Source organism: Sorghum bicolor, chromosome 3 (assembly GCF_000003195.3).
Source record: "Sorghum bicolor cultivar BTx623 chromosome 3, Sorghum_bicolor_NCBIv3, whole genome shotgun sequence".
NCBI classification, from domain to species: domain Eukaryota; kingdom Viridiplantae; phylum Streptophyta; class Magnoliopsida; order Poales; family Poaceae; genus Sorghum; species Sorghum bicolor.
In genome coordinates, this window is record NC_012872.2 from 55,257,337 (window position 1) to 55,279,870 (window position 22,534).

General features: G+C 41.4%; 3 protein-coding genes across 3 annotated transcripts; 1 reads left to right on the top strand and 2 right to left on the bottom strand.

Moving 5' to 3' along the window:
* LOC8084810 lies at positions 1,524-2,846 on the top strand. The gene has a single exon (XM_021456246.1). The coding sequence runs from the start codon at positions 1,524-1,526 to the stop codon at positions 2,844-2,846; it is 1,323 nt and encodes a 440-aa protein (XP_021311921.1).
* Positions 8,660-11,600, bottom strand: LOC8084812 (protein YIPF1 homolog). Its single transcript, XM_002458097.2, has 5 exons — positions 11,353-11,600; positions 11,140-11,260; positions 10,827-11,046; positions 9,712-9,979; positions 8,660-9,136 (listed from the first exon to the last, which is right to left on the bottom strand). Exons 1-5 carry the CDS (start codon positions 11,410-11,412, stop codon positions 8,930-8,932), a joined length of 876 nt encoding a protein of 291 aa, XP_002458142.1. The 5' UTR covers positions 11,413-11,600; the 3' UTR covers positions 8,660-8,929.
* LOC8054368 (carbon catabolite repressor protein 4 homolog 6) lies at positions 15,079-22,016 on the bottom strand. The gene is made up of 15 exons (XM_002458098.2): positions 21,831-22,016; positions 21,267-21,747; positions 20,417-20,580; positions 19,803-19,868; positions 19,525-19,577; positions 19,333-19,414; positions 19,167-19,216; positions 18,258-18,348; positions 17,554-17,646; positions 17,397-17,429; positions 17,220-17,311; positions 15,968-17,090; positions 15,689-15,774; positions 15,529-15,613; positions 15,079-15,422 (listed from the first exon to the last, which is right to left on the bottom strand). The coding sequence occupies exons 1-15, from the start codon at positions 21,894-21,896 to the stop codon at positions 15,369-15,371; spliced, it is 2,619 nt and encodes an 872-aa protein (XP_002458143.1). The 5' UTR covers positions 21,897-22,016; the 3' UTR covers positions 15,079-15,368.

Here is a 22,534-nt window from a genome sequence, read left to right on the forward strand (position 1 = left end):
TTTCTTCTCCTATTCGGATTACTTGCCTGATAAGCTTACCGGTTATTAGAACCAGAGTACATTAGCTATTTCCTCATTCTCAATAGTTTTCTAAATTGATTGTACCCCCTTTAGATTAAGAAGTTATAGAGTAGGTCATAAATAACCTACTATTCCTTTGGGTTCGATATTAAAACCGGGTTGATCTTGGTGAAGTGCTTATCAGTATATATCTGTGCGCTTGTGAATAATCTGATTATAATCATTATTAGGGTGCAGTTAATTTATACCAACATATCCACGCCTGTATCATTTTACCATGCTATTCTAGACCCGGAAATAACACATGTGTCAGTAATAATATATTATTATAGACGTGTGTTGATCTCATCGGGCCGGTGACCCCACTAGAAACTTACTACAGACACATGTTAGTATAACGCGTCTGAAGTAGTTCTACGGCAGATGCGCGTACGTCGTGGCGTCTGTAAAGCGGGTATGGATTTAACGCTTTTTTCACATAGTGATTTTTAGTTTCTTTGTAAAAATCAGCTTTCTAACTTTTGAAAAGCCCAATCCACTATAGAGCTGATTGTGTCAACTTGTTGTTGGCAGAAGCCAGCAAAAAGTTAAAACCATGGAAAAAAAATAGCCCGCTATTTTTGCGGCTATAACCCGAAATAGCTTGAAAAAATTGTGCCGCTATTTGCGTTTATGCACAATTTTGCCGCTATTTTACCGCTAAAGTATGCCAATTGTGGTTTATAAACGCTAAACACCTTGGCCTTAGCTCGTTATTTAAAACATGGGTTAAAACAAACATTTTCTTATACAGTAAGCAACCAACCCACATTTTTAAAAAAAAATAACTCTCAGCTATCCTCAAAGTGGTATTTTAAGTATGTTATTATTATTCATTAGACTAGCAGTTTGACAGATCACATCAATTCTAATGATTACGGTACAGTTTTGTAGCAAGAAATGAATTTGAAAATTGGACTCAAAGGAATTATTAACTAATGATTAATATATACTAAGATATGCTTTGACCAACGTGAAAGGCACGGCATATTGCAATATTTTATATTGGCGGGTAGATAGAATAACCATAGCTGGAGACTAAAAATGGTTGCTAATCAAGACTTGCTTAAAGGGTACTGTGGTAGTTTAAGGATGCCAATAAATACACTTTCTGTTTCTAAAAATAATAAATATTCGACTAAACATTGGCAAATAGATTTGCATAGTCTAGCTCAATTAAAAATAATTTCTTTTGTTACATAAAATTTTATTTGCAAGCCTTCTAGTGGTTATTGACAACTGGGCCCATTTTGGACACACAAAAGAATGACCCACTGCTCAGTGACTTGTGGTAAGAAGTTATACGAAATATGTTTCGTTCCCTTTGTACCCAAATTCCTTCTATATAAGGGGTAGGGGTGGGTGCCTTCGTTCTCACCAAAACACATCTACTCTCACAAGAAAACATTCCTTATCTTCCTCACATATTGGTTGTAGTAAGTAGTTTTAGTGTTCTCCATTCCATGGTGCCAAGGAGGGATAGGAGGTCAGGAGTGAGATTCATTGAGAATGGTAGGGACCGGAGTCTCACATACTTCAAGAGGCGCTCTGGGCTTTTCAAGGCAGCATCTGATCTCTCCACCCTCACCGGCGCAAGGGTTGCGGTGGTGTTGGAGTCTGAACATGGCAAGTTTTCCTCTTTTGGCACCCCAGAGGCTAGCCCCATACTTGATGCTTTCCTTTTAGGGAGTGCACCTACGGATCTTGATACTAGTGAAGCAGAGAAGGCTTCAATTACCAATTTACAAAATGAGGTGTTCCAGCTAGAGAAAGAGAAGACCATGGAGGATAAGAGGAAGAAGGAGAGCATGGCGCGGACCAACAAGAACATCCAAGAGGCCTCTAAGATGGCCAAGTATGTTTATGGTAACATAGAGGATCTTGATGCCACTGAGCTCTTTGACATGTATCGTGAGCTCTCACGAGTAAAGCAAGAGATAAATGATCGCTTGCCTACCTTGCTCCATGACGACAAAGTAGAAGTTGGTGGTCGTCTTAGAGATCCATCACTGCTGCTGCCCACTTGGTGGCGTTCCATGCCTCCTCCACAAGTTGCGACACCACAAAAGTATCCATGGGCTCCCTTCCAAGCTTGCTTCCAGCAACATCCATGGTCGTCCACATCTGCAGCAGCGCTAGCAAGGTCAGGCTCCTCACTTCCAAACTCAATGATCCTTCCATCACTACAGGCACCAGAAAATCTGCTGCAACATTACTACCCTCTAGCACCACATACTTCTTCCACTTCCTATGTGCAATTCCAAGCACCCAAGATGCCACCTGCACCTATGGAAGCACACAACCCTTACACCTATCACATCTGTGGGATAGACATCAATGGTAACAACTCACACCCATTCTCATTGTCCCATATACTGTCTTCATCGACAACATCCCAGCCTTCATCATTGCAAACAACTCCACCATCAGATGATTCATCTCCTCTATCATTGTCACCGCAAATTTCATCCCCAATGCATCTAGGGTCGTCGTCCCAACAACAGCTTCCTTTCAATGTACAAAATTATAGCTCTGCGCATCCACCTCAAAACTATGCAAATGTTGTTGGCTCAACTTCGATCCATTGTCATCAATTGTTCTATAGCAACTTATCATCACCTGAACTAAATGTTGAGTTGGGAAATAGTGGAGGCACCCAAGTTGGCGATGGACAAAGTGATGGTGGCTTCGACCGAGTGATGCCGAAGTCCTTTTCTACTGGAGAAAGCTCTGGTGGTGGTAATGCAGCAGTCAATCTTGGTGGCCACAACTTCCATTTGTACTAGTTTGTGAAAGAACTATTGTAGTTGGTTTGTCCTATCATTTTTAGTCAATAATTTCAATTACCAAGTGAGCTATAGCTTGTCATTAGGCAAGTAAGTGTGGTTTAGGTCGTCATCTGGTCAAACTTCGCTTTTATTGAGCACTGGTGCATGTATGGGTACATTGAGGGCCAACTCTTGAAGCTTGTTTCATGAGTTTGATCCTTGTCACATCTATGCAATGCTTTTGAAATCTTCCATGTTATTGATTAAATGAATTGTTGGGTTGAAAAATGAAATGGTATTGCTTATACAAAGTCTGGGTTGGAATCACGAGCCTACTCAATCGTTGCATCCTTTGTTGATTGTTGTGCCAATGCCAACATTTGGAATCCTCGCACCCTCGATCGGTTGCCTCTTGAAGATCTGAGGATCCGAGAGTCTAGTCTGAATACATATGGAATACAGTTCGACTGCAAGTCGAGTCTAAATTCTAAAATCGATTGGAACTCTATCTCCATGTGTAGGTAGATTACAAAGAGTAAAGACAGATTGTGAGAAGTAGTAAACACAGAAACCATGTTGCCATGTACCACCTCGATATATAAAAGATTTGCCTGAAATAAACCATCAAACTCATCGAATTAAACCCAATTCAAATAAAATCCACCGGTAAATGCAACTGCAACATCCACATCAACAAGACAAATAAGCATTTTGTTGTTCACGTCAGCAAGATAAATAAGCATTTTCTTGTCCATGTCATCACACCACGTATCCGCTAATCCACAATTCCTGAGACAATAAGCGGGGTATGCTTCTAGTATCTCTATTGTTTTATGATCTTCTTTAGTACATGTTGGTCTAACCAAACAAAGAGCGGAGGAGAGAAAAGTGAGAATGGCGCAACTGAATGAGGGGCCCACGAATATGAGAATAGAGCAAATAAAAGAGGCCATGCATTCCTTTGCCATGCCCTTGCCGTATTTTCTATAGGAGAGGAGGAAGGTGGTTTCTTACTGGGTTCATAATTACAAATGGATCATATTATCTACAATCAGTCAATGTTGACAATTATGCCCTTATACCTAGTAATTAATTGGGCTTTTGTACACACTAGTAAAAATGTTTGTGTGGTTCCATGAGGGAATCATGGTAAGCTATTGTCAAACTATGTTGCATTGGTCAGTAACATAGCTATTGTTTGTTTCAGTAAAAAAAATGTTTGTGCGTTGCGACGGAATCCAATACATTTAGAAATCGATATTTGTTGCTAAACATAAGTTTTTCTAACTTGTATGAACGTGGGTCATGAATCCGGATCACACATATGAAGTACGTAGGGCATAACTCAATAAGTATTTGAATCGGACTATGTATTTATCATCACTAGACGTGAGTTATTATAACACATATGAGTATATAGGTATAGATATCCTTATTACCATTTTTTTGTGATCCTCTGTACCTAAATTTTCTTCGATAAAACATGCTCCGAACTTAGCTCCCATATCTTAGTTTCCATATTTTTGGGGTTTAGAATAGAAATAACTTTACCTTACTTTTATTAATAATTAAATTAAAACAGTGTACTTCGATAGTTCGAATGCGAGGATGTCACATGTGTGGGCTTTCGAGCAATGCAATGGGAGCGAGGTTGGAGACATGGGCGGAGCCAAGGCCCGGCCACCCTGGGCCAGTGGCCGGGCTCCTCCGTTGGCGGCTGCAGACACAAATATTTAGTCATAGCTTAAAACAAAAAACAAAAAATAAAGCTCAGATCCTACTAAAAAACAAAAGCTACTTCAAATAAAACTAAAAAAGAAGCTACATATAGAGATGAGGAAAGGAGCAGACGTGCTAAAGACTCAGTGATTATTTTAATTTAAATTTTAAAACTTGGTTGTCTAATTTTGCTTGTATATTATATAATTATTATGTGTCCTATTATACATAGCTTTGTTAGGCACTAACAATGCAACATTAAAAACCGTAGATAAATCTTGGAATATATTTTCATAATATTTATTTAGTAATCTAAATATTGCTAATATTTTGTATAAAGCTAGCTAAATTTAAGAAAGTTTGGCCAACATGCATCTCGTAGCGCCTTTCTTTTCGTGGTGGAGGGAGTATTCCTATTGGATAGTTTTTGCACAATATCTTTTTTTCCAATAATATATCTTTTCTCTTACTCGTCTATTTATCACATCTTTTCATGTTTTAGTTCACATGTAGACATTGTTTTTGTTTAAAAATAATTTTATTATTTTTAAATTGCAGTGTCACATCATTTTTTAAATTAACTCATATCCTAATTGACGAACATAGAACCATGTGTTTTGTACGTTGAGAGTGGCCTTACTACTATTGTTTTATCTCGCTCAGGCTTTATGAAATTCCTGGCTTCGCCACTGGTTGGAGACCTATTGAGCATGTTTGCTTAGCTAAAAAGTCATGGTTGAAACACTGTTCGCTGAGTTATAAATTCGTTAGATAAGCTCAAGCTATGGGATCAAATATTTTTAGAATTAATATAATAACAAAATTAAATGATCAAGCATTTTTTCAAAAAAAATAGTATGATTCAATTTTATCTCGACTACGTAAGTTGGTACTCTCTCCGTTCTAAATTACTTTCTTAGTCAAAAAGAATGCACTCGGACTAAAGTTATCAAAAAAAGGTACTAAAATAAAGGTACTAAAATTTAGGATACAAAACAAATACTATTTTTTTGTGAATAAATAAAATAAATTCTATTAGATTAATTATGGAATGTATTTTTTATAATAAATTTATTTAGAGATATGAATGATAATACTATCTACTAAATTTTATCAAATTTAAGCTTGTTTGACTGACATGAATCCCATAATCACGTACACACACAAAAGAAGTATAAAATGTTTTGGCTTTTCAAAACATATATGTTTTTTAATACTTAATTTGTTGTTATGTACTTAGATATGCACTATATTGTATCAAAAAAGATCAAAACATCACAGAGGAAGTATGACAGTTTGCTTATAAATTTGAACATAAACAAAGTTGAGTTGAATCGCAACACGAGTCGTGTCCCGTGCATGCGACCATCCGGGGACAAAAAATCCCACGTTATAAAAGAATTGTGCGGTTGTGGCTTGATAAGGAGAAATTCCGTGAGGCGGTCAGGACGAGATCATTCCGATACAAAATATTTACAACAGTAATACTCTCTCCATACTTAAAAAAAACCAAACATTTTGGGCTTCCACACTGTTTTTACATAAGCTGACGTTCTACACGGAGAAGAGGTTTTGGACGTGTTTACCCCTCTCGTGCAAGTGTTGTGGCGCCTCGATCCTTTCTCCGTGTACGGTTGTGACGCCTCGCTCGCGACTGCACGCTCGCGCAGGCAACAAACAAAAAGTGGGGTTACCAAGATTCAAACATCAGATGTAGCAATAAAGCCTATACCCACTAGCCACTTGATCAAATTAGTTTTGTTGTATATAACCACAACTTTATTTATTAGAGGTAAAGAAGTAAAACTAACCTTTAATTAACCGCTCTTTGGTTTATCACAATCAAATGTCTGGTCGTGGATCGATCGGAGTTGCCGTTGGCGAGTGCCGAACCCGAGGTCGATCTGCCGCGCCTAGGTGCATCCTCTCTCGACATACGTGCCTGGTTCGGCCTCGCTACGTGCATCCTCTCTCGACACCGCGCCCTCTATTTGTTGAAGATGTACTCGAGAAGGACTCTAGTTCTGATCTGGCTCTTATTAGGATTTTTGTTCAGGTTTTGATTTGATATAAAAAAACAAGAGAGGAGTAGACGTCGATGGGTAAGATTTATTATTATTATATAATTAGGGATAGAGCGTCCTTGAAAAGAAAAACTTAGCTCTTTTATTATGTGATTCACGGTACGAACAAATCCAAGATTTGTCAACACGATCCCGATGGACGCTGCAGATCGGGAGCCAGGAGGCCTCGGCCACGGCCACGGCGACCGTATTGAGACGTCGCTGTTGCCGCTGAAGAAGAGGGCATCCAACTATAGCAGTGGTGGCGGCAAAACCTCCGCCGGCGACCCGTACGCGTCTTCGCCGTCCAAGAAGAAACGGATGGCCGATAACAGTGTCGTTGGTGCCGAGACCAAGGACACCACCGGAGCCTTGGACTTGGAGGCTCCAGTTCCGCGTCAACGGCGCCTATTGCCCGCTCCAGCTTCACGGGAACCCGCAGCGCCAGCAGCAGCTTCGCCGGAGCCCGCAGCGAAAGGCAACGCCTTGTCCGAGTCCGACGAAGAGAAGAAGAAGTGGTTGAGCAAGGGGAAGTGGCTAGCCAGGGAAGAGAGCAGCAGCCTGGTTGCGCCGCAGCCGCCGCCGGCGAAGAAGAAGCTGATGCACGACGGGATCCGTAGCTTCATCCCGCAGCAGTTGCGCGACGAGCACCGTCGTCATGCCGCCGAGGCGGCCGACGTGCCGTTGCACTTGCGCGGCGGCTCCCCCGCCCTGAGCGCGGCGCTGGAGCGGCGCCTCGCGGAGCTGGGCGCGACGCGGCCGTGGCTGGTGCACAGCAAGACCCTCCACAAGAGCGACGTGGACGGGAACCAGAACCGGCTGCTGGTGTCGTGCAAGCGCGGGAGCGGGACGGAGGGCTGCCCCATCACGCGGTGCTTCTCGCCCGCCGAGCTGGACCGCGTGAACACGAAGCGAGCCGGGCTGGCGGTCACGGCACTGGACCGGGACGGCGTCCCGTACGCGCTCACCTGCAAGTTCCTGCAGTCCAACAACGGCTACCGGTTCATCTCCGAGTGGAAGCAGTTCCTCGTCCGGAACGGCATGGACCTGGACTCCCAGAGGCACAAGGTCTGGACGCGCGACGTCGAGGTGGAGCTGTGGGCGTTCCGGTCGCGCCAGCTGCCGTTCCAGCCGCGGATCGACGCCGAGGGGAAGGTGGTCACGGCCACAACCCAAGACGAGGACGGCAACACGGTTACGGTCGTCCAGCGGGTATCCCACCACTTGGATGCGGACGGCGCCCTCGGCCTTCTCCTGCTGCACCACGAGAACAGGAGACGACGCGTCAAGAGCGAGGAGGAGGAGGACGACGACGACGACCACGACGACGACTGGAAGGGGCCATCGTCGGTGGCCCGTAAGAAGGGCAAGCAACAAAGTGGCAAGCGGGGCGCGTCGGCGTCGGCGCTTCCCGCACCAGTTGCCGAGCAGGGAGAGGCGAGGGGGTCCGAGTTGACGTTCTATGCTGCGGTCGGGCTGGCAAAGCTGCGGCGGGCCATTTGGGAACGGTGGCAGGAACACGCCGACCGAGGACATGGCGCTAAGGGCTTATCCAACGACGTGGCTAAATCACCAGCAGACGTGGCTAAATCGCCAGCAGACGTGGAGGGAGAGAAGATTGATAAAAATAAAAATAAAAAAGCATCGGGAACGCACAGCATAAAAGATAATGGGAGCAAGTAGTCAGAAACTGTTGATTCGTTGGAAAACCTGCGAGATAATCTGATGTTAGCTAGATATTTCGACAAGAGAAAGGAAGGGGTGATGGCATCCCTGTTTTAAAGAGCGAATGGTACATATGTATATATTAGATTATTATATGGTATTAGAATTAAATTCCAGTTCAATCTCAATCACATACTCTTAGAAAGTGCCCTTACCAAGACCAAGCTCTATTGCACCATGTTCACTCCATTCTCCATTCACAAATTATGTTTCTTCCTCATCTTTGCGATAAACACATACATTTGATTCCGTTATTCAAACAGCACTCGCCGAGATTTCAGCTTACCAGCAAGCAACGAGCCTATAAAGATGACTACTGCCATGTAACCTCAGATGAGGGGAAAACACAGCGATTTCTGATTTATTATTATTCTCCTCAAGCAGTGGAACACAGAATAGACTGCAAAAACAGACTCTTGACCCCTAGAACTTGTGTTGGCTGCTGTAATTCGATTTGTGGCTCCTCAATTCTACGTGTAAGAAAGATGTATACTTGGAAAAATTACATCAATGTTCAATCAACATGGAAGCGATTCCACATGGAAAATTGTGTGTATTCCTGACTAGTACAAGCACATAAAGATGTAAATAACCCTATACAGTTATCGTGAAGAAATAGAGTTTCAGCAAAACAGCAAGCCCCAACTGCAACAAGAATATCCCTGCAACGATCAGGAACCATCGCTCGCCAGAATTTACAATGTGCGCACGGAGATTTACAGCAACGAAGGTAGCAGACATGAAACCAGCAACGCCAGCAATCACCCATCTGAATATTTCTATTGGCACAATAGACAGAAGCTGTCACACAAAAGGAGAAAGAACTTTCAGTCAACTTCAAATGCTAAAGCAGTGTAGAAATACTCCAAATCATTTGAACAGGTAATATACTAGTATTTTGTCAACAGAGAATTAGTAAATGACAGATATAGCTTACATGCAAGTAAAAATAGTAGACAGCTTTTTTTTCATTTTGACAATTGATCCATAGAGAAGTATTTGTCCATACGCAACCGGTATCACTAGATTAATCATGAATCCTACTAACATACTACACAACTATATAACTTGTAAAACCATGAACTACAATTATAGTAGCAAAAAAGGGTACCTAGCAAACAAATTATATTGGTAAATGGTGGTAGTAATGGCCCTTGGAATTTATTTGGTTTCATTTACATACAAAAGCAGTGCAAATTCTTTAAACTCAAGCTTGCTGATTGATTTACATGTGTTAGAATCCACAATCCAGTGAACATTTCCCATAGAAAAGGCCAAATCTCAAGCAACTTTAACAATAGGCCATAGTGGCACACAATTGTAAACTAAAAGAATTGTAATTCCTACGTATATGTGCCTTTTAGTAAGAAACTTACCGATGCTGGAATGAAGATGAACAGGGAGTATCCATATAGGCACCACAATTGCACAAGACCAGCAGGTGCTGAGAAGTATTTGAGAATAACATATAAAAGAAGAGGAACAAACGTCACGTAGCCATAGAATAAGCCAGCAGACCAGGTAACCAAGTTGATATCATAGTTCCATTCCTTCTTGTGCCATTTGTGGGATAGGTAGGTGACAAAAGTAGCAATAGATGCAGCAACAAAAATCAGGGTGGTGCATGTCCAAAATGGCCCATACCTACAGAATACAAAATGAAACAGAAGGCACAGCAGATCAGTAGCAAATTACAAAGAATTAATCATTCAGACAAATATAGAATCTTCCCAGTGACTCATATTCGCCAAGTTCTCTGTACTATTATATCATTGTTAGTTACAAAGTTATTAAGTATCGTTCATATGCCCTAAACTGAAATGGTTGGTAGTCGAATTGTTCTTTTCAGAAAGAAGCAGTCAATGCAACTTCATAGGCATATTCTACTTTGATGTAGATCCACTACAGATGACCATACACGACATAGAGAAACAGCAATTTGATTGCAAATGAACATAATGTCTTCAAAAGGAATAAAGGATATCATAAATTTGTATTTCAATTTTCAACCCAATAGCAAGTGCAAATACTAATAGCTAGTTCATGCTTGCTATTTGCTGAAATAAACTCTACAGAAACTCGCATAGAAAGGGCTCTGACATTGCAGCCATCTTAAAATCTTAAAACAAACTCAAAGAATCATATCAGCAATCCTCAATGCTGGACAATAATAACTGTTCCAAGGATCAGTTCAACCAAAAACCAACAGATCCCACTCAAAAATAAACTAAGTATTGGAACAACCCAACTATCAGTGAGTAGAACAAGATATGCGAATGCACAAAACTACGTAACCAACACATTCCAGCCAAAGCAAACACACCCACATTCAACACCAAAGAGCAATTTGATCTATGAATAATGAAATCCAGCATATACATTAACTCACAATGGTCTACAGCGTCTGCTACCTAAGGGAACATGTTTCAGTAATGCAGCAAAATTGAGCTATACTATGTTCTCTGAGAGGGGAACTGATTGAGGAACATACAGATCAGGGTTCTCGGAGGTCTTCTCGGTAAATGTGCCGCGGAAGGGGAAGACGGACTCCCAGATCCTCTCGACAACGTCGGAAGTGTCAACGTCGAAGTAGGGCTTGTAAGCCGCCACGGAGAACATGCGGAACCAGCCGCCCTGCGCAGCATCATCTGACCCGGCGCTGCTGCCTCTGCCACCGCTTCCGGCTCCTCCGCCCTTTGACGAGAAGGTGTCTGCGCAAAAAAAAAAGCCACCGTGGCCAGGTCAGTGAGTCGGATCCGAAGAGAAACGTGAAGAGCACGGGAGCTGAGGCTGCGAGATCTGACCGTCGGCGTCGGTGGGTGGGCGGTAGGCGCCAGCGATCTTGCCCCTGGCCTCGGACGGCGGGAAGGTCTGGAGGTTGGAGTCGGCGAACCTGATGGCCGGCGGATCTGTCCCCGTGGCCGCCTGCGTGGTGTGGCAAGAGAGAGATAGTGAGGCCGGCTGTGTGCCGCTGCGAGAGGACGGGAGGGAGACCGGCAGAAACGGCGGTTGCATACCGGGACGGATCCGGAGGCCTTGGGGTCGTCGAGGGCGGAGTACCCACCGCCGGACATCATCTTCGCCGGCCCACGGCAGACGGCGGAGACGGAGCTGTGCTTCGCGGCGAGCAGGGGTGAGGAGTCAGGCCGGCCGCGTGAAGGAGACGGAGGGGAGAGCGGATGGTTTATGCGGGATCTGGCTGCGGCTTCCGCTTCTCGTTGGATTGTACCAGACCGGGCCCACTTGGCGCGCTCTGTTTACGTGAACCGTGTCGGCGCGGGCGGTTGCTTATGGGAGATGAAAGTGCTCACCGTCGTGTTGCCGTGAGTGTTTTGCTGATATAGTATAGTTATTAAAAAGATAGAGTAAAAATTGTAGAAATTAGATTTAAGTTAGAAGTTATATCTGTACAAGAACTAAGATATGAAAGAATATGATTGATTGATGGAGAATAGAGAGAGAATGTATATAATTAAACAAAAAACTATTTTATAAAAATTATTTATTGGGACCACAGTTTTTATTTGTATAGTGTCTATAGAAATTAATAACTACATATAATTTCTAGCATTAAGAGTGCCCTAAAACCATCAGGGTGGCGTACTGCCCAAGCACCTAAGTTGTCCAACTTCATGTCAGCTACCGGTGGTCACGCTTCACTAGTCTCGGCAGAGAACATGATAGAGAGATAAATGGGTTGCTTAGTTTTTAAAAATTTTGCAAAATTTTTTAAGATTTTTCATCATATCGAATCTGTCATACCGAATTTTACGGCACATGAATGAAGCACTAAATATAGATAAAAAATAATTAATTACATAGTTTACTTGTGATTTGCGAGACGAATTTTTTGAGCCTAGTTAGTCTAAATTGGACACTAATTATCAAATACAAAGAAAAGTGTTACAGTAGCACTTTGTAAAATCTTTTACCAGCCCCAAAAGTGACTGCTTGGGGTAGAGAAAGGTACAAAGGCTGTTGCTTGGACATTCCTTTTGCTCTGCACAACAGTGGAAGAGGACCACACATTAGATGTGTAGTGATTTTAACTTTTTTTTCTTGCATATGTGGAGATTTTAGTATGGAGCTAACATGATGTTGGCTGTGTTGGGGAAACTCTAAGGGCATTCACAATAACCTTTCTAAATCGCCAGCTGCTGTAGAGACTAAAAATTATTAAAAAAATAAAAAGACAGATAGCAAGAAACAGTTAAAAGACTTGAAAAACTTTGGGTAGTGTGTGAGCTCAGCGCTTGTGTCCGCGCTAGCTAGATGAGTTTCTTGTTTCTCTCTTCGTGGTTGATCACGTACTCCTAGCTAGTAAACCTGTCAGCTGTTGGGGCTGCCCAATCCATAGGATCCGTATCAATCAAACTTTTTAAATTTGACCAACTTTATAGAAAAAAATATCAATATTTACGACATAAAATGAGTATTTTATAAAAATTTATTTTATGATAAATCTAATGGTACTAATTTAGTACTATAAATCTTAGTATTTTTTTCTAGAAATTTAGTCAGAGTTTAAAAAGTTTGACTTTAGATACCTCTAGGAATTGAAGCTTTTAGACAAAAGAAGTAAGCTAATAAAAAGAAATTGGATTAAACTAGATAGACAAAATCACACCATTTCGTTTCTTTCATGCAAGCCAAACATGTGTCTTTTCCCGAATCAAAACTCATGCTCAGCTCACGTACATACGCGCACCATCTAATTCCTAAATATACCAAAAACTAGATTGACAAAATCATACTCTTTCGGTTCTTTCGTGCAAACCAATTTTTTTATTGAGTTACATCATATTACAATAACTTGCATAAGAATGTTTTCAATAAGCAATTCATATGCTATAATTCTTTTGTTCCAAACAGACCCGATGTGACCTGATTTGGGCGTAATATGAAGGTGAGAGGTTGGAAAGGCAACAAATTTTGATGCTTGTGGGGTTGAAAGCAACGATCATATATATCATTAAACGTTAGTGAGGAGCTCGTCGCTCAGCTTGAACGGTTTCCCATAAAACTCACTGCCTCTGCCCTCTTAGTACACACCCGTGAACTGTGCAGTTAGAGGTTTTTTGTTTTTTCAATCCTACTCATCCCCTGCCAATTTCACATGGCTGTTGGGGAAGCCCTAATAAGATGATTTGCTTTCAAAGACTACCAACGTTGTAATTCAAAATTGTTTGCGCAAAATCAAGGGCATTAAATGTGGAAGGACATTGGTTGGACTTGATGACCCCTTTTGTGAAAGTTTATTATCCTGATTTGTTGAAAATGCCTGCCAAGCTGTATGCTCGGATGGCTGAGCTATATGACGAGGGACTGAAATATGTTTCAATTTTAGGAGTAGTTTTGGGGCAGTGAAGTAAGCAACTGAACATTCTAAGAATAGCTTTGTAAGAGGTTGTTTGGATTGGAGGAATGAAGTTTTCCTTTCCTATGGAAAAGCTTGCTTTCCTTCATGAAATGGAGGAAATAAAACATCCACTTTGAGCTCTAGGAAAATTTCCCTATTTGTGAATGGAGAGATGAGCAAGCCTCTGTTCACTAGAATGGAGGAATAAACATACGCTGCTTATATTAGTGTGTTCGAAACACTCATTCCTATAAAATTCCTGTCTTTTCAATCCTCTTTTCTATATCTAAACTTAATTCTTAATTCCTGTGCTTTGTTCATTTCCTCTGTTTCCTTTATAATTCTTTTGTTCCAAACAGGCCCTTTGGTGCGACCTGATTTGGGCATAATATGAAGGTGAAAGGTTGGAAAGGCAACAAATTTTGATGCTTGTGGGTAGAGATGGCAACGGGTACGTACCCGATGGGTAGTGGCCATCCGTACCCGCACCCGCGAAGTCTAAATTTTACCCGTCGGGTTACCCGCACACGGGTAGGAAAATAATTCCATACCCGCACCCACGGGTAATTTCTATCCGATGGGTAACCCGCACCCGCTAGTATACCCGAGAATTACATATAAATATCATATATTTACACAAAGAAATTCATACTAAACCTCCAACAAGTTATAAACTAATATTCATGTAACAACATCAAATTCATATACATATATATTAGGAGAGTTTAGTTGAATTTAGACCAAATTTATGTGCTATATAGGCTAAAATGACAAGGGTGGCTAGTTATTTTGACGGGTATTTTTTACCCGCGGGTAGACGGGTATGGGTAGTACACACCCACACCCGTACCCGCCATACCCGATGGGTATAGGATTTTGCCCAATAACATACCCACGGGTAGAAAATTCATTCCATACCCGCCTCTTTATCGGGTAAAACCCATCGGGTACTCGGGTACCCGTTGCCATCTTAACTTGTGGTGTTGAAGGCAACGATCATATATCATTTTTAATTATGCCAATGATTTGGGTGTAATATGAAGGTGAAAGGTTGGAAAGGCAACTTCTATGGGCGAGTTGGGAGTCTTTCAGCCTTTTTTATTTTCTGCAAGCTTTGCTTGGTGTTTGACATTGGCAAGATTTCAGATTTGATTCTCTTGTATAACAGGATAGTTTGTTCTTGCCCTCTTTCATTAGCTGGCATCCCCAGCATATAAAGCTGATGGCAACAGAGTTGCTCTGTCCGCTTGAGCTATTTGTCGAATCTATCAGTCATTCAGCGGTGTTTTTCTCTCACAACAAATCAGCAACTATGTTCTACCCCATGTCCCCATGACTCAAACGAGTCATTGATACGTTCTAGTACATGACAGGGTCGCAAGTCGAGTGGCAGCACATCAAAATACACTCTCTCAATCAAACAAGAACAATGCTCTAAAACTGGACCCAAGTGATGTATCCCTCCGGTACTCATGCACAAATCACAGGGCATGCCGGGAAAAAAAAGAAAAGAAAAGAAATTAACGAGCTCTAAAAGAGCAAAAAATGGTTCAGCATAATAAATGTAGAAATGACAGTTAATCGTCCTGTAGACAGTAGACTATTCTTTCTCCTGAGGTATGTGTTTGGTCACTAGCTACTATGCAGGTGCCCTCTCGGCCTGATAAATAGGCGTCATTTTGTAAAAGCCAATTCACAGGCAAGGGCAATGTGATCGCTTCCCCATTTCTGTGAAACAAACATAAACTCGCTGGATTAGCATGTATCGGTACAGCAATTGGTTGATTTGGTTCATTAAACATAAAAGAATAAGAGAAATATGGATCTGTAGTACCTTGGTCGGGAACCCAATTGTTTGTTTCAAAATCTCTTTGGGAAATGTATCCAAGACTTGAACAGTATGCAGACCTTCCGAGGCCCTAAATAATAAAATGATTGCCAAATTAGATTGTTGAATGCTTAGGTGTTACATTGCAGTTGCAATAGTTGCTTACCATATGTAGTCTACTGTTCCCATGAATTTTCTGTTGTAGCTTGTCACTAGTGGTTCCTTGCTGGCGTCTTTTGTTCCATCAAAATCCTGTTTGAATAGTTACCAATAAGAACCATTTGCATTCTGTGGGCAACTAAAATCTTATCCAGTTCTACAATAACATTAACTAAAAGGAAACTAGTACATGATCTAATAAATTTAAAAAACAGCACAAACTTAATGGTTGAAAATAAAATGTTGGAAATGCAGACAAAATAAAAGGAAAAAAGATTGTACTTACCTCCACGTCAGTATATACGCTCCTTAATTTCAAACTGTGTTCCATAAAAGTGCATTCGTCCTTCCCAGTGGCAGCTTTTATTTCTTCTGGTGTCCACCTGTACGGATCATAATAGTAATACCCTTCATTCAAAGTAACCTGCTGAGAAGATGGTGAACTATCTGAAGTTTCTGGAAGCTGATCTTCCTCTTCAAGTAAGTGACCATTACCACCAGATAACTCTTCAAAGAAAGTAGGGTCAGAGTTCACATCTGTACAGGTAACTTCACCATTTGCTGTATCATCCTCAAGAGCATGAGCATTGTTTTCAGGCTCATCTCTACAAGAGACTGAATGACTCTTTATCACTTCAGCAGAACATTGATCGACACATGCATCTGAAACAGCACCATTTGGTTGATGTACTGGTTCTTCTACTCCAGCACTACTTTCTCCTTCTAGCTTCACATTACTCATCTGGTGAATGGCATCAGTGACATTCTGAGAACCATTGAAATGAGATGACTCTGGTTCTTTAGTTGCACAATTCTCTTCAGCAGACAACATGGATTCAGTGTTATTTTCCTTTTCATGAGGCTTATCTTGTGAGACAGTAAACAGTTGATCTGTAAGTTCTTCTGAAATCACATCACCAGCCAAGTTGTCTGAAGAAAGCAGCTGACTGCTATCAATTATTTCACATGAACCTGACCTAAGGATCTCAGTATAAACTGTAGCTGGAGCAGACGGAGCATCTGCAATGTCAGGTCCTTCTCCAGATTCAGTTGTGATCCCTCCAGGAGACCCCTTGTCAGTGGGTTTACACTCTTCATCAGCATCAAAAGCACAGGCACTCTTTACAGTATCTTCCAAAGAGTTCAATAATCCTTGATCATCGAGCTTAGAAGAGCCAGAACAAGGTACATTATTGCCACAACTGTAACTTGATTTGGAGTCAACGGTTGTTCGAGAAAAAGATTTGGAGTCAACGAGAGACTCTGAAGAGGTATCAGTTAAAAAAGGTTCTCTTCCAGCAGGGGAAGAATTCTCCACCAACTTTGTTGTTTCAGTTTGAGGCTTACAATCATTTAGAAGAGTTATGTTTCCCTCTCTATTGTTGGTTGGAGAAAAAGGTGGATGGGATCTGTCACATATACAAAGCAACTAATGAATTGCATATCTATGCAACATTAGAAAAAGACAGGTTACAAATATGTAGGAAGAGATTGGCCAAACACAAATACTAAACAATTTCAAGAAGCAGAAGAATCACCGAGATATATTAGGGCCAGTATATAGCCCCTGTGAACTACCACCAGTTTGCTGTCCAGATATAGTATTTTTCGCAAGGCCAGACAAATTCAACTGCACAATTTGGAAGCTTTATGTAAAAGTTTCAGATCCATGAAATCAGTGACACTAATGGGTTGAAGAGAGAAAAAAACGTTACCTTTTGCTCCAACATAAACTTGTACAGTGGACTCTGAATAAGAAAGAGATGAGATCGTTTGTGTCAATCATTATCACGATTCACGACAGCATGACAAAAACAGTAAATTACCATGTAATCTCAAATAGATAAATAGTGGTCCATACAAGAACATTACCTTGGGTGTAGAGTTGAAATCTCCACAAAGTATCACTGGAGCATTATTCCACATTTTGGATAGAGTGTAAGCTTTATCCAGAAGTGTCCTGACCTGTAGGACCATAAAATCAGAAATGCAATATTAAGGTGCTTAGTAAATGGTCAAGAAAACAGAGGAAGGAGAAAAGACACTACAAAGAATATAGAAATGATGCCAAGAAAGCATAAACCACCATGTATCAAGGTATACATCATCTCTATTTTCTACTGTAGGATATAACAAAATAAAACTCGACTAGGGGGAAGAGACGTCCACCCTAGCATTTTAATAGGTAGAAGGTGAGAATCAAACCCTGGTGAGCTGGGTGACATCCAACCTCACTAGCCAACTCATCTCAGAGAGATTCTCAGCATGTAAAAAATAATAAATAACAAGTAATGTTGTTTTTGTTTAGCACAGATTATGTTCAACATGCTAAGAAGAAATAATGTCATTTTTTGTTTAGCATATAACAAAATGATATTATTACTTGTTAGCATGTTGGACATATGCAGCAACTTCATTTCTTTTATGCTCAAATTGAGTAAATATATATACTGTTCTTGATTCTAATACAAACAATAATAATCAAGTCAAGTAGCCAAGACAGGCAACAATGAGCATGCTATATATATGTTTCAATTAAAAACAGGATGTCAAAGGAACATCGAATAGCAATGTACCTGACCAAGTTTGATGTCCCCTCTCTTCGGATTATAAAGAACATGAATATTACATATAACAACTTGTTTAGCTTGTTGTGGATCGTTAGAGCTGTTAGACAAGAAAAAAAAAGAATAACATGGATAAATAGCATGATAGTTTTTTCTAATAAAAAAAAGATTGACACATAGATACAGCAACTACACATAGAATCACCAAGGATACAGACAACAGCAGGATAATTGCATCACAACTATAATTGCAATTAGATCACCTTTACAGTAAGAACCAATCATTCTAGAGCATCAAAACTTCTCGAAGCTGTGAACCAGATTGACTATGATAGTGTTGTACCTCCAAACTGAATATTAGGGATAACAGTTATCTAAAAAAGAAACTGATTACCAAGGGAGCAAATAAGGATGACAAAATAATCTTCCATTCAGCTCCAGCATAAGCATAACCCTCATATGTGATTCAATCCGTTGATAGCAATCATATTGTATTGGGCCATGCAGATACCACAATGTGCATTGTTGACTTTTTCATCCGTTCATTAGTTCAGATCAGAAAAGGCTTCCGTGCGATCTTCAGATCAGAAACATAGAAGTAGCAGTAGACATGAAGCTCTCGACCACATGAGGAAGGGCAAGGCTAGATCATTGATAATAGCACCAGCAATTAAAGTTGGATTTATGCTGGTGGATATTAGGCTATTAGCAGCACTTGCATCAGTTTATAGTCTTTATACTATAATTTGTTTAGGCTAAACTATTGGATCGATGAGGATGTCCATATTTAATCCTTGAATCCGGAGTTCGTTTTAATCCTTTTTCATCTCTCAAGGTAGTAAACAGAAGCCTAAAATTTCTTTAAAGTAAGGATAAAAGCAGACTGAATACTTTCTGAAGTCCTGAAATTGCAATTACCTTGTAGATAAACTAGTAGAGTCAGTTTGCACATTTTGAGGGACCACCGACTGAACAATACAACAACGAAACAAATAGCAGATTTAGATGTCCTACAAGATTAGCAGCATATAAAAACCAAAACTTCAGGTCAGGGGCTGATAAAGTTGCCCCAATTTTAACAAACCTCTAAAACACAGAGCTGCGCAACATTATCACGAAGTCCAAGCTTGTTGAATTCAATGTCCTCTTCGTAGCGTAACTGGAACCTGATAAGACATGACCCAAGCTAAAGTTGGAAATTTTTCATATGTTCAGCATGGTGAAATGCGAAACAAACTTTGGATCACATCAATATAAGAAATTTTGAGCAAATTACCTTGTTGTTCTCCAAAAAATAGCACATCCATCAGCTGCATCTCCAGTCCGTATCTGTCACCCATTCAGCAAAAATAAGATTGTCATACAATCAAGAAGATTCAAGAAAAAAGGTGTTCCTCTTTTGTCAATGGAACCACTAATAAAGTTTCAAAATCACATGTTTTATTCAATTAATTAAAATTATTATGCTAATGTAATTAAAAAGTAGCCAGTCTCCCTTAACAACATGTTGCTAAAAGTGTCATATAGAAGAGTAAACAGCATTGAAAACATTACCTTCCATGTGCCGTTATATCCTCGGCTTGCCATTTCTTGTTCAAGGTCTGTAAATTTGTCAACCTCCTAAAAGCACAAAGAAGGGATACAATGTAAACATTCATCAAAGGGATTGACAGGTACTCTAGTTACATAGTTTTGGCTTCCAAATTATAAGATGTTTTGGTACCTAGACATAATGTATATCTAAGTACATATGCTACTCCCTCCATTCCAAATTATAAGACGTTTTGGTTTTTCTAGATACATAGTTTTTGCTATGTACTTAGATATACATTATGTCTAGGTACATGCTAAAAGGTTTCATCGAGTATAAAGAACTGGCCCATTATATTCTTTAATTGCCAACATCATATGGATCCATAGTCGCAAGTTTCTATGTTTTTTTTTCTCGAAAAACGCAGGAGATCTGCATCTCTTTGTATTAAGAAGAAAAAGGGGTATAAGAACCCAGAACTTACAAGACACCACCACACCACACACTCACACTACACAAGCCAAAACAGCCAAGACACATACGCATCTAAGCTGGCAGCAAGGCGACCCACATCGACCTAAAAAAGCAGCAGGACCTGCTAAGATAAGTATGCTACAGCACTCTTCTTGTGAACTACCTGAAGACATAGAATGTCTGGAGACCACAGGCCAAACTCAAACAGTAACTTATCCTTGCGCCAGTTCCAATCCAGGATGAAAGATGGTATTCGTTCATACAGAAACTGGTGCTCCTGGGCCAGATAGTCCGCAAGTATATTGTACGATAGAACCTTAAACCTCTCTGTACAATCAAAAGTGCAATATGTAAAATATTAAAGGCGATATGTAAACTTTACTAGAAATAATGAGCACATAAACATAATGGTCACTCACGTCAAGACGGAAGGCAAACATTGTCACTAAAATAATGAGAGTTTCACATACATAATTTGTACTAAGTCAGCTTGACTTCGAAATACTGAATAAATCCATTGGAAAGATAGGACAGGAAGGTAATAACAAGCAACACATTCAGTGTCCATAAACACATTGAGTGCAACTATAGCTCAGTAATTAATACGCACAAATCTAATTGCAACTCATTGACAACTTTAGTTAAATGGCTGGTGCCATTCTCATCCAGACAGTTTTTTGAGGAATGAGTTCCATCATCTTCTCACTCCTCACTTTTTTTGTTTGGTTTGTGGAATGGAATGGGTTGATGCATCACCACCTCATTCCTCACTAATAATTAGTACTAGTGTGAGCCTGTGAGGAATGAAGTCATTCCACCAAATCTGAGGAATGAACTCATAATGCATCACCTCTCATCTAGAATGGTTTGATTTCTCGAACCAAACACCCTAAAAATGTAAACATGAGAACCACGATCTCCAGAGGATTAGCTACACAATTCACGAGCAGACGAGTGTGGCAAACTTTGAAAAAGAGCTACCAGCTAGTGTGGCAAACATTGAAAAGAGTTACCAGCTTGATGTGGCGGCCTCTGCTTCGCAAAGCGCCACCGTCGGCGGTAATCTGCCAGCCTCGGAGGCAGCTGCGGTGCGCCAGGGCGGAACCCTGCACTCGGTGCCCCGCGCCCATAAGGCTGCGGCCGCAGCTGACCGTGAACGTACGGGTTCGGAGCCCCGTAGCCGTACTGAGGCCCCGGCGGCAGCGGCTGCGGGTGGCCGTAGTTGTACGGCACAAACCCATAAGGCGGGCTCGGCTGCTGCGTCTGGCCGTATCCGTAGCCATAGCCGTAGCCGTACTGCGGTTGGTGAGGGTGAGGCTCCTGCCTGTAGGGCGGTGGGGGCCCGCGGACGCCGCCGCCGCGACGCAGGGATTCGTTGGCGGCGCGAACGGCGCTGCGATGGGAATCCCCGCTGACGATCTCAGCGGCCGCGTCCGGGGGCGGCGTCGAGGGCCTTCCCGAGTAGCCGCGGCGAGGGCGGGGGTAGCCTCTGCGCTGTAAGGTAAAGGTAGGAGAGATGGTTTAGACGCGAGAGATTGAGAGGGGGGGAGGTGAGTCGGGACTGGAGGGAGGCATACGCTATAGGAGGAGGGGGAGGACATGGCGGCGGCGCGGCGTAAAAAGGCGGAGGAGGCGAGGCGCATCACTCTCGCTCACGGCGGCGGCGGACTCGGCACGGCCGCATTCGAATCAACCAGTCACCGAGGGGCGGGGCGAGGGCGGCGGTGTCCGGCTGCGGCGGTGACGGGACTGGAAGCATGTGCTACGTCACGTACGCGAATACGCGATAATATTTATGTATGGCCTTGTTTAGTTCACCCTAAAATCAAAAAAGTCGCATCGAATCTTACGACACATGCATGAAGCATTAAGGGCCTGTTTGGTACAGCTCACAACAGCTTCATGAGCTGTTGTGAGCTGTTTTTTTTGCCAAACACTTATTTCTAAAACAGCTTCATGAGTGAAGCTGTTTTTTTAAGCTGTTTTTTTCTCCTCCTCTCACAAAAACATAAGTTGGATGAAGCTGGAAAAAAGTAGCTTATTGCAGCTTCTCTCTCAACTATGTATGAAGTAGTTGGTGAAGCTATTTTGCCAAACACTTTTTTCAAAACAGCTCAGCTTCATCTAGAAAGTCATTCATGAAGCTATTTTCTAAAAAAACAGCTTTACTAATGAAGTTGAGCTGTGCCAAACAAGCCCTAAATATAAACGAAAACAAAAATTAATTACACAGTTTGTCTGTAAATCGCGAGATGAATCTTTTGACCCTAGTTAGTCTATG